Genomic DNA, 14,125 nt, shown 5'->3' on the forward strand with positions numbered 1-14,125 from the left:
ATAACAGCTGAGATAGGTGAAGAAAAGTGGTTGTCATATAATCAATTATTAAAAATACAAAGTGGCAAAATAGAACTGAAAACTGCTGAAGAGTTGAATCATAAATATGATTGGTTCCAAATGCAATAAATAAAGAGCTTGGTGGAGAATGATATTAAAACTGAAGGAATAAGGAAAGAGCAAACAGAAATGGAAAAAGTTCTGCTTGGAGACAATGATAAATTAATTTCAAAAGTATATAAATTACTCCTACAATGGTCTACAGAAGATGAAGTAGTGAAATCTCAAATGATCAAAGGGGCAATTAATGTAAATAAAGAAATACAGATGGAAACTTGGGAATATTTGTGGAAGAACTCTATGAAACTTTCAACATGTCAAAGTATTAAAGAAAACTGTTTTAAGATGATGTATAGATGGTATATGACTTCTAAAAAATTAGCAAAGATGAATAACAAGATGCCAGACAGATGTTGGAAATGTAAAAAGCATGAAGGTTCTTTTTACCATATGTGGTGGACTTGTGAAAGAGCAAGACAGTATTGGCAAATGATTCAACAAGAAATTTCTAGGATATTAGGATATGAAGTAATGAAAGTTGCAGAGTCTTATTGGGATTACAAATGGAAAAATTTCCAAAAGAAGATAGAACTTTAATCTGGCACTTGCTTTCAGTTGCTAGGACAGTGTATGCGCAGTTGTGGAAGCAAGAAAAAATGCCAGAGAAATGGGATTGGATTATAAATTATGACATGGAGTGAAATGGACAAACTAACAAGAATATTAAGAGACTACGATTTAGAAGTTTTTAAGATGGAGTGGAAAAAGTTTCGAAAATATATAGAAAAAGAGTGGAAAATAAAAGGACACTGGACAATTTTTGATAATAATTAAGTTTTTAAAAGAAGAATATAAATTTTTGTTTAAATAGTTAAGGGTACCTTTAATATTTTTTTTAAGTAAATAACACTGGCGGGGGTCAAGTAACGGGGGGAGGGATGGGTGGAAAGTAATATATGGGGTAGATAAAAGACATTTTTAAAGATGTAAGATATAGATATAGATTTATTACCATATGTTACTAATAAAAATTGTTTTACCCCCCCCCCCCCCAAAAGTGGGATTTTTGCTCACAAGGCTCCACAGCTTAGAGGGAGTATTGCCTATAAGCCCTTAGTTTTCCTGGTTTTCTGGACCAGCACACAAACAAACAGCAAATGAACCCAATGCATTCTGTACACATTCATGGCTCTAGCTTTCTTCTTTCCGTGCAGCTGGTGGGCAGGCGGGTGGGCAAACAGACCCCACTGCTCTAGTTCTACTCAGCTAAATGTAAAACCATCAATTGCTTTGGAAGCACAGAAGCTCCACACAGTATCCCCATCTTCCATGTTTCCAAGTTCAGGGGAAAACAAAACCGGAAGCATATCTTACATGAAATATTCATGTAGACACATTTAACTTATGGTGAACAGATTAGATTCAAAAAGAAGAGACTTAATTTATACCCCACCCTTCATAGAGTCCCAGAGCAGCTTACGATCTCGTTTCCTTCCTCTCCCCACAACAGACAGACCCCCCTGTGAGGTGGGTGGGGCTGAGAGAGCCCTCCCAGAAGCAGCCCTTTTGAGGACAACATCTGCCAGAGCTATGGCTGACCTGAGGCCATTCCAGAAGCTGCAAGTGGAGGAGTGGGGAATCAAACCCGGTTCTCCTAGATTAGAGTGCATGCACTTAACCACTACACCAAGCTGGCCCTCCAGTTAACTTGCTACATCTCCAAGTCCAGGTGCAGGGGGGTGGACTAGATGACCCTAGAAATCCTTTCCAATTCTACGATTGTACATAACAGAGGAAAGAAAGGTCCCATAGAAGATGAAACAGAAGCTAGAGGCTCAACATCTAACTGACCGGGGGGGGGGGGGCAACCTCCAAGAGTATTTGAGCGAGCAAGTCCTCTTAAAGCCTTTTCCTCCCAGATCCTCTTGCACGCAGTTATACTATCTAGCCTCCTTTCTTGCTGTCTGGCTGACCGACAGACCCCTCTGCCCTCGTTCCATCCCCATCCTGCCATTCATTACCTTGATACACTCCAGGGCTATCCGCTTTGCCTCCTGGCTTTCTGTCGATGGCCCTCTCATGCCAGATTGTTCGGTGCCACTCAGGGTCAGCCAACTAACAAAACTTAACACTGAGGACTCACCACTACAAAAGAAGGACATCACATGTTAGTGGACAATGAAACAATCCTCCGCAACACTAGAGCCCCACCCCCCCTTTGCTCGCTGGCCAACTGCACTGGCTGGGCTACCCACCGGTTGGAAGGCGTCTCCTCACGCTGCAAAGAGATTTTGCCATTGGGATCCACAAAATCTTCAGCCTATGAATCAAAGCAATGTAAAGTGGGTATAGCCTTATCACTTATCAGGGCTGCTGGTTCACAAGTTCTTCCTTCCATCCAGAACCAACCACAGAAAACTGCAGCATTCCTAGCTAGCATCACCTGCAATTTAGGCTAACAGATCATCCACCAGAAAGCCTCTGTTCTTCTCTAAAGGGCAGGTTTCCTGATCTTGGAGCAGAATAATAAAGGGACTGCCTGACTGGCCTTTCTTCTTGCCTGTGCCCATTTTTCTGTCTTGTCTCTCTTAGTAGCTCTCTGCCTGTACACATCTGGTACACACGGTTGCAAACGTATACTACTGAGAGCCTCTCTATATTTAGATACATGAAATATGCAAAAAAAATTCTTTGTAACTTTGATTAACGTGCACATGCAATGTAGGTCCTTTATGCCACACTTCCAGCCTGCACTGCTGCCAGTTGAGAGAGGCAGTTTTACAGCCGTTTTGCACCAAGGCCCCCGCCTCTGAGAACGGAATTACTGGCAGCCCTGCATGCCACTAGGCCATCAGTCTGTCCAGCCCAGAACTACCGACTGGCAGCCCCTCTCGGGCAGAGGGGAAGGGTATTCTTTCCCAGCCATGCTAACCAGGGCACCTGGAGACTGAGCGTGGATGATGGGGCTTTGAGTGACGCTCTCTTCCAAGGTCACCCTTGCAGAAGATTCCCCAGTCGTCCCTCCTGTGGCAGCAGCTGTGCCATGTGGGCACCAACCAAGATCCCTGGCGAGGTGAAGCCTGCAGCCTGCGTCCACCACCCCTGGCCTTCCTTGCTGGTAAGAGGAGGGCTGGCTATGCAGACAAGAGGATTGGCAAATGCTTCCAAGAGGTCAGGAGTTCTGCAACCCAGGATCAAGCAAGCAGTGATGACACCCAATTTTTTTTTGGGGGGGAGACCCCTCCCTAAGCCCTGCTACACACACTGGAGAGCTTCCAGCCAGTCCTCCATTCCTGGGCAGGGGGCTTGAGCAGGTTGTTGCCTCTAAGCTCTTTCGGGGGGGGGGGGGGCTCTTGTAAGAGGCTGATTCTCTGGCTGCCTTTCTGTCTGGCTTCAAGACAGGCTGTGGAACAGAGGCTGCTTGGGTCACCTTGGCTGATTACCTCTTCCGAGCACTAGAGGGGGGAATGCGACCTGACCTAGTTCTGGTGGGTCTTTCAGTGGTCTTTGATACTATTTATTTCTTTACTTTATTCCATTTGTATCCTGCCCTCCTCACCTAGGCGGGCTCAGGGCGGCCACAGTATCCTACTGTATCCTACCTCTCAGGGCTAGGCCTAAGGGCACTATGTTATGGTGGTTCTTTCTGGACGGGGCAGTTTCCGAAAGTGGTGCAGAGCAATTCCTGCTCTGCTCTGTGGCTGCTGAGTGAAGGGGTTGAGCAGGGTGTGATCCCCCATGTCGCTGCTATTCAACGGCTACACAGAGTTGCTGGGAGAGATCTCCAGTATCACACACGGGTGGATGATTTCCAGCTCTACTTTTCTTTTCCACCTAATTCACAGCTTGGGGGTGCACTTGAAACCGGAGCCACTGTAAAAAACCAGGTGACCCAGAGTGCTTTTGCCCAGTTTCAGTCTTGGTCTATTATTACTATTTATTGGATTTCTGATCGCCGTACCTGGAAGCAGGGCGCAGGTCAATTTACAGTCATAAAAAACAACAGAAAACAAACCCAAGAAAATCACAGAAAATATTAAATAGTTCCACCAATTAAAACCAGGTGGTGTCCAAGGCCTGATGGTGTTGCCATTTCGGGGGGTGGGAGGACGGCGGGAGGGAAGGAGAGAATCTAACCGTAGTTACAGATCTAACTTTAATTACATCTGAACACGCAGATGTGGCTGCGTGAACCACTACAAGGTATTATCAACAGGTCCCTGATAGAAGGGATCTTTCCCACACCTCTTAAAGAGGCAGTGGTCCGTCCTCTCTTAAAAAAACCAGCAGCAGACCCGGCCATATTGGCGAACTATCGACCGGTGTCAAACCTTCCCTTTTTGGGAAAGGTTATAGAGTGGACGGTGGCAATTCAGCTGCAGGGATTCCTGGAGGACACTTCCGCACTGGATCCATTTCAGTTCAGCTTTTGGCCAGGTCATGGGATGGAGAAGGTTCTGGTCGCTCTCGTAGATGACCTCATGCGACATCTGGATCGGGGCGACTCAGCGGTGCTGTTGTTATTAGATCTGTCAGCTGCTTTCGATACGGTTGACCATCAGCTACTGACTAGCCGCTTTGCCGATGTGGGGATCCAGGGATCTGCCTTACAATGGCTGACCTCTTTTCTCCAAGATCGGGGACAAAGGGTGGTGATAGGGGAGGAAGCATCCCAGAGGCACACTCTTAGTTGTGGGGTGCCACAGGGAGCGGTCCTGATGATTAGAGTAACTCCTCAGGGGAACAGGCTTCCTCGGGAGGTGGTGGGCTCTCCTTCCTTGGAGGTTTTCAAACAGAGGCTAGATGGCCATCTGACAGCAATGAGGATCCTGTGAATTTAGGGGGAGGCATTTGTGAGTTTCCTGCATTGTGCAGGGGGTTGGACTAGATGACTCTAGAGGTTCTTTCCAACTATATTTATTTATTTATTACGTTAAGCTTATATCCCTCCCTCTCCGCAAGCGGACTCAGGGCGCATTACTTCCATTAAAACCAATAAAACATAATTAATTATTTATTTTAGTTATTATTATTAAATATGATTCTATGATTCTCCAAGCTGTGCAGCTTCACAGCGAGTGACCTCCGAAGCCGTGGTTTGCTCACTGCAGAGCGGCACAGCTTGGAAAAGGAAGGCGTTTGAAGGGGCAGTCCCTCTGAGTGCCCCCCCCCCCCCACTGAAAACAATGAAAGTGGACAGAACTTGTCTTCTGGCACTCCAGAATGTGAACTCCTGGTCCTGTCTTTGGGAAACTTGGGAGGAGTTTGGTTTTTTTGGGGGGGGAGGGGGCGAGGCAGTTATGCTGTGAATTTGGTGCCTTGAAATTTAGTGCCTCCAGCCAGACCCACAGAATCGACTTTTTCTTTTAGCCTTGATGCATATGAACCTAAGAAGCTGCCTTCTACTGAATCATACCTCTCTGGGTCCATCAAAGTCAGTCTTGTCTACTCAGACTGGAAGCAGCTCTCCAGAGTCTCAAGCTGAGGTTTTTCACACCTATTTGCCTGGACCCTTTTTAGCTGGAGATGCCAGGGATTGAACCAAGCAGATGCTCTACCACTGTGCCACTGTCCCTCCTATCTTTTATGGCTCATAAAACAGAATTTTTGCTCATAACAGCCAGCAGCTTAAAGGGAACCTTGCAAGCAGCAAAATTTTAGACGTTATGTTTCTTATGTATTCTATTTTATGTATTTTATCTACACTGTAAGCCACCTTGAGCTCTGGGAGGAAGAAAAATGGATAACAAATGTTTTAAATAAACAATTACAGCTTTTCCTAACTGGCTAACTACTGACAAATACAAACTTTAAATTCTGGGGCAACACAATTCCTACATTTTTTTTCTCTGTCCTTGTTTCATTCCTTCCCAGTCTACAAAACCATTAGCAACTCCTTAATTCTCGGTAACAGACATTTACCTTTGAATATCTTGAATAAGTCTAGTATTTTTTCCTCTGCTACAGAAAACAGATTGAGATAGTGAAAAAACAATGAAAGCCCTTTATTTTTTAACAGGAAATCATGATTGGGACCCCTTTCATTTTCTGTTCCATCACATGCTTGAGTTGATGGCTTGAAGATCTTGTCTTCAAATTAACATACTAAAATAGTAAAGCTTTCCTACCATTTCCAAGACATCTTCATCTTTCTAAGTGTGGTGTCCCCCCAGCAACCCATCTGGGTTGAGCCAAATGCCGTGATGGCAAATGCTGAGTGCACAATCCAATCAGCCAGGCTCCTGTGACTAATTTTCTTACCTCCACCATGGTTTTTGGCAAGAGCTCGGCTCTGAAAAGCTGCAGCAAGGCCTCCATGATGTTTTTCCAGCCCTCTCGCAGAATATTTCCATGGCGATGAGCCAAGTGAAACACTGTCTTTGCCGCAAGGTGGGCCTTCGGGTTACTTCCAAAAACAGTGGGCAGGTTCTCAATGGACTGCAGGAAGTCAGGAAAACAGAAGTCAGGGAGCTAAGATCCAGTTAGGAAGCAAACAGTTATTCACTAGGAAGACTGGAGTTAAGTTGTTAAACTGGAGAATGGTGTGTAGACTGTGCCCCTTGCCTTGAAGACAAGACCCTGCCCACAATCATTCATGCTTTGAAGACTGCAAAGATTATCTACAGTAATACATTTTATCTGAATTACCTCACATTACCTTGTTCACTTGAATTACCTTCTTCATTAATTATATGAGTTGGGAATAAGCAACAAAGTGGCTAAATTTGCAGATGACACTAAATTGTTCAGGGTGGTGAGAACCAAGGATTGTGAGGCACTCCAAAGTGATCTGTCAAGCATGGGTGAGTGGGCGTCAAAAATCCTAACTATAAATACACGTTGATGGGGTCCAAACTGGCGGAGACTGATCAAGAGAGAGATCTTGGAGTCATGGTAGACAACTCACTGAAAATGTTGAGACAGTGTGCGATTGCAATAAAAAAGGCCAATGCTATGTTGGGAAGGGAACTGAAAACAAATCAGCCAGTATCATAATGCCCCTTAGTAGCAGACGTAGAAATACTAGAAGTAGAAGTAGTAGTAGTAGAAGAAGAAGAACACTGCAGATTCATACCCCGCCCTTCTCTCTGAATCAGTCTCAGAGTGGCTTACAATCTTCTTTATCTTCTTCCCCCACAACAGACACCCTTGTGAGGTAGGTGCTGAGAGACCTCTTACAGAAGCTGTCCTTTCAAGGACAGTTCTGTGAGAGCTATGGCTAATCCAAGGCCATTCCAGAAGCTGCAAGTGGAGGAGTGGGGAATCAAACCCAGTTCTCCCAGATAAGAGTCCACATGCTTAACCACTACACCAAACTAATTTGATGGATGTGGCCTCATTTGGAGTACTGCGTACAATTCTGGTCAACACACCTCAAAAAAGATATAACATTGGGAAAAGTGCAGAAAAGGGCAACTAGAATGATTAAAGGGTTGGAACACTCCCTATGGAGAAAGGTTAAAGCGCTTGGGGCTCTTTAGCTTGGAGAAATGTTGACTGAGGTTTACAAGATTATGCATGGGATAGAGAAGGTAGAGAAAGAAGTACTTTTCTACCTTTCTCACAATACAAGAACTTGTGGGCATTCAATCAAATTGCTGAGCAGTCGGGTTAGAACTGATAAAAGGAAGTACTTCTTCACCCAAAGGGTGATTATTATGTGGAATTCACTGCTACAGGAGGTGGTGGCAGCTACAAGCATAGATGGCTTCAAGAGGGGATTGGATAAACATATGGAGCAAAGATCCTTCAGTGGCTATTAGCCATAAGGTATTGATGGAACACTCTATCTGGGGCAAATGATGCTCTGTATTCTTGGTGCTTGGGGGGGATGCAACAGTGGGAGGGCTTCTAGTGTCCTGGCCCCACTGATGGACCTCCCGATGGCACCTGGGTTGTTTTTTTGTTTTTTGGCCACTGTGTGACAGTGTTGGACTGGATGGGCCACTTTCCTGATCTAACAAGGCTTCTCTTATGTTCTTAAGTTCTACCACTTTTCCAGGTATAGACATCAAGCTGATGGGTCAGCAGTTACCCAGATCCTCTCTTTTCTCCTTCTTGAAAATGGGGACATTTGACCACTTCCAGTCTTCTGGCACCTCACTTGTTCTCCAGGAATTCTCAAAAATAATGGTCAAAGGCTCAGAAATTACGTCCGTGAGTTCTTTTAGTAGCCTTGGATGCAGTTCATCTGGCCCTGAGAACTTTGTTTCATTTAAAGAAACTAGGTGCCAGTGCCAACCCTAGGCTGCAACTCTCTTTTCCTCATCATATGTTCTGTTTTTGCCACATCAAGCACATTTTCTCTTGCAAGAGAAGACTGAGGAAAAGTAGGAATTGAACAGAATTTGCCCAGGTAGTGGCAACAACAACTTTAAGAGTTTTCTTCACAAAAGGGGGCTCTCATAGACCACATGCATTGGAAGTCTTTCGGGGGCAAGGTGCTTCCCCAGCTTAAATATAGTGCACAGACATGTCTGTCGAGTGACTGGAAGCAATCTAATCTGCAGTCCTCGGCTTCTTATCTGGAGCCCCTCGTTGTGACCCAATGCCTGCTTAGGCTACAAGCAGGGTTGGTTCCAAGCAACATCCTTCTAGCTCAAGTTAAACATCTCCCTCTCCAGATTAACTTCACCAACTTGTGGGCATTCGATGAAATTGCTGAGCAGCCAGGTTAAAACGGATAAAAGGAAGTACTTCTTCACCCAAAGGGTGATTAACATGTGGAATTCACTGCCACAGGAGGTGGTGGCGGCCACAAGCATAGCCACCTTCAAGAGGGGTTTAGATAAAAATATGGAGCAGAAGTCCATCAGTGGCTATTAGCCACAGTGTGTGTGTATATATAAAAACTTTTGCCACTGTGTGACACAGAGTGTTGGACTGGATGGGCCATTGGCCTTATCCAACATGGCTTCTCTTATGTTCTTATGTTATGTTCAATCTTTTGTTATGTTATGTTCAATCTTTTCAGGCAATTTTCACTCAAGCAGGGTGAGAACAGACCACAGACTGCAACGGCTTCGCCTATCCTGTAGTGCCATCCTGCATCTTGGGTCCACAACAGCCAGAGTGTCAGAATGGGCCTGACGTCCTGTTTCTGCAACATTCTCTGTGTATTCTGACATGACCTCCTGGTTCATGAGAAACCTGATTACAATGCTTGTCTAACTGACCTCCTGGCTGCTGGTAACAGACGTAATTACATGACCACTAAGAAATGTGCAGGTGGAATAGGGAGGAAGATATGTGAGTAATTCATTGTAGTCTAGACAGAACTGGTACTTGTCACATTGCTTGGTAACACATAAGGAGGACTTGGTCATTGACCTTGATCCTCCAAACAGCTGTATCTGTGGAAACTAGCCCTAGGTTGGCAGGAAACTTTTTGTAGTTGGTATGAAGGTGCAGTCTGCAACCAGCTCCACAGCCACATCCCGCCACTTGCAGACTTACCTCACTGCTCAGGGCTGTGAACTTGCAGAGAGAAATTATAAGGTTGTCAAAAACATCACTCAGGCCATAATGGGCAGCAATCATAGCACATTTCCTGAAAGACAAACCACAGCAATGGAAGAGAATGGCTTCACATTACTTTACATAAAGCTTCATCTGCATCAGGCATAACAACAAGAAGCTGAGCCAGCAAAAAGCACTGATGTCATTTCAGAGGGATTGCAGTGTCCAAAGCCGACACCCAGGAAATACACCTTTTTGCCAGGCCAAATGAAAGGAACTTCCAGTCTCACTTACTCATGACTGTATTTTTACTGGGCTAAACACTATATCTCTACCAGGGGGATGCATTTGGTATAAACTGAGCCAAACAGATACCTGATAATACCTCACTTGTGGTTTTCTGGTATTTATTAAGCCAAAATCAGATTCTCTAATCTTATTTGGCTACCAAATAGGGAATCCCGAATAAAAGCCAAACATTTTTTTTTTTGGCAGTACTGAATAGTGGCTGTGTATGGGGGTTTAAACTTTAGAGAGAGATACTTACCTTTGGTATCTGGCTCCTTCCTGCCATTTACTCCAGTTCCCAGGAGGGGGAAGAGGGATCTTTGCAGGCCAATGGCGAATGTCCCTTAGGGGGAGCTTAGAGCCAATCACTGCAATGCATTTGCAAATGCAGATGTGCAGCTTCGCTGCTGTCTCCAAATGTGAAGCCCAGCTCATAGTATATGCCTTGCTTTCCCAGGGAACAGGAGGGAGCAGGGGCAATTTGGTCAGTACAATTTCAAGTTAGGGGGGAAACGACCCTTGGCACTTACCGTGAGGGGTCCTTCTCCCAAGAGGACAGGAGGACATCTTGGGTGTTTTCCCACCGTCCAATCAGGGAGGCAGGATTTTAAAAGATCTTCCTCTTCCTGTGACTGTGGGAACCACCCTTCAGTTCGGTGACTCCGAAAAGCAGTATGAAACAACTCTTAACATCTAATGAAAAAAATTATAACTTCTTATGCAAACAGTTAACAGTACGTCAGCTACAACTGCCGAACCGTGGCAGGCTGACATTGAAGGTTAAACCCTAGGACCATGGTAACAGACATAAGTGAAAAGAGGTACCCGTAGTCAGGTGTAGGATGAAAAAAAAAAAATAGGAATAGACTGGCCCAAGGTAGGGCGATAGACGGGAGGGCAAGATGTCCTCCTGTCCTCTTGGGAGAAGGACCCCTCACGGTAAGTGCCAAGGGTCGTTCTCCCCAAGAGGCGGAGGACATCTTGGGTGCTCCCAGAGCAGTATGTTACACAGGGTGGGGTCGCCCTACTCGGGCAGGACGTGTTGAAGGATTCGTCTGCCGAAGGCCGCGTCTGCAGACGCGTAGGCGTTCAGTTTATAATGACGAATAAAGGTGGAAATAGATGACCACGTAGCTGCCTTGCACACCTCCTCGACGGAAGCGTTCTTATTGAAGGCCGCGTTGGCAGCCGCGCTTCTGGTGGAATGCGCTGTTATCCCTGGTGGAACCTTGAGGTGTAACGCCTTGTACGCCTCCGTTATGCACTGCTTGATGGCGTAACTGATGGCAGACTTGGACATCTTCTGACCCATTCTGGGTTCAGCTACGTTGATAAACATGGCCTCAGACCTACGAAACGTCTCTGTCCTAATCAGGTAGATCTTGATTGCCCTGCGTACGTCCAAGGTATGCCACGTGCGTTCCTTCGGGTGCTTAGGATCCGGGCAAAAGGATGGCAGGTTGATTTCCTGGCTTTGGTGGAACCTAGAGGAAATTTTTGGTCGGAAGGTGGGATCTGGATAGAGGACGACCTTGTCCTTGTGAAATACGCAAAGCTCTTTCTTGACTGATAGCGCGCCGATCTCGGAGACCCTTCTGGCCGAGGTTATTGCCACTAGGAATATGGTCTTCATGCGCATTATTCTTAATGGCACGGACATTAGTGGCTCGAAGGGAGGGTCGGTTAGGGCTGAAAGCACCGTATTTAGTCTCCAAGTAGGAAAGCGGTGCGTTTGTGGTGGAGAACTCAAGGAGGCCCCTCTAAGGAACCGCCGGATGTGTGGGTGAGATGGCAGATGAACACCGTCTACCTGTTGGAGCACTGATGCCAAAGCCGCAACCTGTCGCCTGAGCGTGGCTGGTTTTAGTCCGGATTGGAGACCATCTTGAAGAAATTGAAGAATCTTTGGGATCGTAGGCTGCAGCGGGTCCACTTGCTTTCTCCTGCACCACCTGTGGAAAGCCTTCCATGACATGTTATAAATCCTAGTGGTGGAGTCTCTTCTGGAAGCCAGAATTGTACTGGTCACGTCGCTAGTATAGCCTAGGTCTAGCAACGATTTCCTCTCAACCTCCACACAGTCAGACTCAGCCATTCGGGGTGGGGGTGCCATACCGGCCCCTGCAACAGCATGTCTGGTTGAACTGGCAGGTGGAAGGGTTCTTCTACAGACATCTGCTGAATTGAAGAGAACCAAGGACGACGAGGCCACCAAGGTGCAACTAGTATGACCTCGGCCCCCAGCAGACTGATCTTCCTGAGCAATTTTGGGAGAACCGGTATTGGAGGAAAAGCATATAGGAGGTCTTGCGGCCATGGGGATGTTAAGGCGTCTGTGGCCTCCGCCCGGCTGTGATAGTATCTCGTGAAGAACCGAGGGAGTTGATGATTCTGGTGAGACGCGAAGAGATCCAGTGCTGGCGGGCCGAAGTGGTCCACTATCCTCAGAAACAGAGACCTGTTGAGAGACCACTCCCCTGCCTGGATGCTCTCCCGACTGAGCCAGTCTGCTTGGACATTGCTGGACCCCTTGATGTGCTCCGCTCTTATCGATTTTAGATGAAGTTCTGCCCATTCGAACAACCTCGTGGCCTCCTTGTGGAGGGAACTGGACTTGGACCCCCCTTGATTGTTTAAGTAGGCTTTCGCCGCTATGTTGTCCGTTCTCACTAGTACATGCTGTCCAGACACTTGGGCCTGAAAGTGGAGTAGCGCCAAACGTATGGCTCGGAGCTCCAGAAGGTTGATTGGGGAGGTCGACTCCTTGGTGGACCACTGCCCCTGCGTGGGAATCCCGTTGAGAGTTGCTCCCCAACCTGAGAGGCTGGCGTCTGAGAACAGTTGTAACTCTGTCTCCGCGGCATAGATTCTCCCCTGTCGTAGGTTGGTGGTCTTGGTCCACCACAGGAGGCTCTCCTTGACTTTCGTAGGCACCGCCAGTGAGATGGAGCGTTTCTCCATAATCTGGAGTTGGTAGGGTCGGAGAAACATCTGTAGTTGCCTGGTGTGATAACGGCCCCACTGTAGCGCCTCGAGATTCGAAATCAGGAGACCCATGAGCCTTGCTAGCGTCAGGAGCGTCGATGATGATCCCTGAATCACCTGCTGCACCAGCGTCCTGGTTTTTTGGATCTTGTCCTCCGGGAGGAATATGGAGTTCAACCTCGAGTCGATTATCATGCCCAGATGTTCCAGTCTCTGAGTCGGGTGCAGATGGCTTTTGGGAAGATTTATTAAGAACCCGTGCTGTTGAAGGCATTCGACAGTGAGCTGGACGTCCAGTTCTGCTTCCCTTCTCGATGAAGATCTTATCAACAGGTCGTCGAGATAGGGGTGCACATGAATGCCCTTCTGCCTGAGATGAGCTATCAGATTCACCAGGACCTTGGTGAACACCCGCGGCGCCGGCGCCAGGCCGAATGGCAGGGCCCTGAACTGATAGTGGGATCTGTTCACGCAGAACCGGAGGAACTTGCGGTGTGCGGGTAGGATCGGAATATGTAGATAGGCCTCTGTTAGATCCAGAGATGCCATGTAATCCCGATGATGTAGAGCTTCTGTAATGGACCTGATGGACTCCATTCTGAAGTGCCGGAGTTTGATGTTCTTGTTCAGGAATTTTAAGTCCAAGATCGCCCTCCAGTCGCCATTCCTTTTGGGCACAGTAAAGAAGATCGAATAAACACCTTGATATCTTTGATTCAAAGGCACTTGCTCTATAGCTGCGATTTCTAAAAGGTGGTCTATCGCTCTGAGGGTGATATCTCGCCGCCCCGGGTTCGAGCGAAGGGGGGAAACAATGAAGCGGTCTGGGGGCGGGCGTTTGAATTCTATCGGGTAGCCCCGAGAAACAATGTCCAAAGTCCAAGCGTCCGCCCGTGACTCCTGCCAGGCTTGATGGAAGCGCAGCAGGCGGCCCCCTACTGGGATATGTTCCCAGTCATGCCTTACTGGGCTTGGAGCCCTTCTCAAACTTGTCCGATCGTTCGGGTTGGTTCCGCTGGAACCGAGAGTTGGAAAAGTTTTTGCGAAAGCTTTGCTTGGGTTGGCCCCAGGATGGTCTTCTGTATTCTTGTTTAGGTTTGGAGAAGCTGGCTGGGGCACGAAAGGAACTAGCGCCAAACCCCCGTCTGTCGGGACGTCTCAGAAATTTTGGCATGGCCCTCTTTTTGTCCCGTGTCTCGACCAGGATCTTCTCCAGGGCGTCCCCGAACAGCTTTTCTCCCTGAAAAGGATAGCCTGACACAATAGATTTAGAGTGGTTATCGGCTGGCCAGGCTCTCAGCCATAAGCCCCTTCTTGCAACGGTGTTAGCTGC

At 47.0% G+C, this 14,125-nt stretch overlaps 1 protein-coding gene across 1 annotated transcript in view; it reads right to left on the bottom strand.

Annotated features, from left to right (window-relative positions):
* The window catches only part of GBF1 (golgi brefeldin A resistant guanine nucleotide exchange factor 1), a 223,322-nt gene that overhangs the window by 57,579 nt on the left and 151,618 nt on the right, over nt 1–14,125 (bottom strand). The window contains exons 22-25 of the mRNA XM_060240967.1: nt 9,517–9,610; nt 6,322–6,498; nt 2,316–2,380; nt 2,082–2,205 (exon numbers count right to left, since the gene is read on the bottom strand). Coding sequence (XP_060096950.1) covers nt 2,082–2,205; nt 2,316–2,380; nt 6,322–6,498; nt 9,517–9,610 — 460 coding nt within the window. The remainder of the gene's footprint in view (nt 1–2,081; nt 2,206–2,315; nt 2,381–6,321; nt 6,499–9,516; nt 9,611–14,125) is intronic.

Source organism: Heteronotia binoei, chromosome 6 (genome assembly GCF_032191835.1).
Source record: "Heteronotia binoei isolate CCM8104 ecotype False Entrance Well chromosome 6, APGP_CSIRO_Hbin_v1, whole genome shotgun sequence".
Lineage (NCBI taxonomy): Eukaryota > Metazoa > Chordata > Lepidosauria > Squamata > Gekkonidae > Heteronotia > Heteronotia binoei.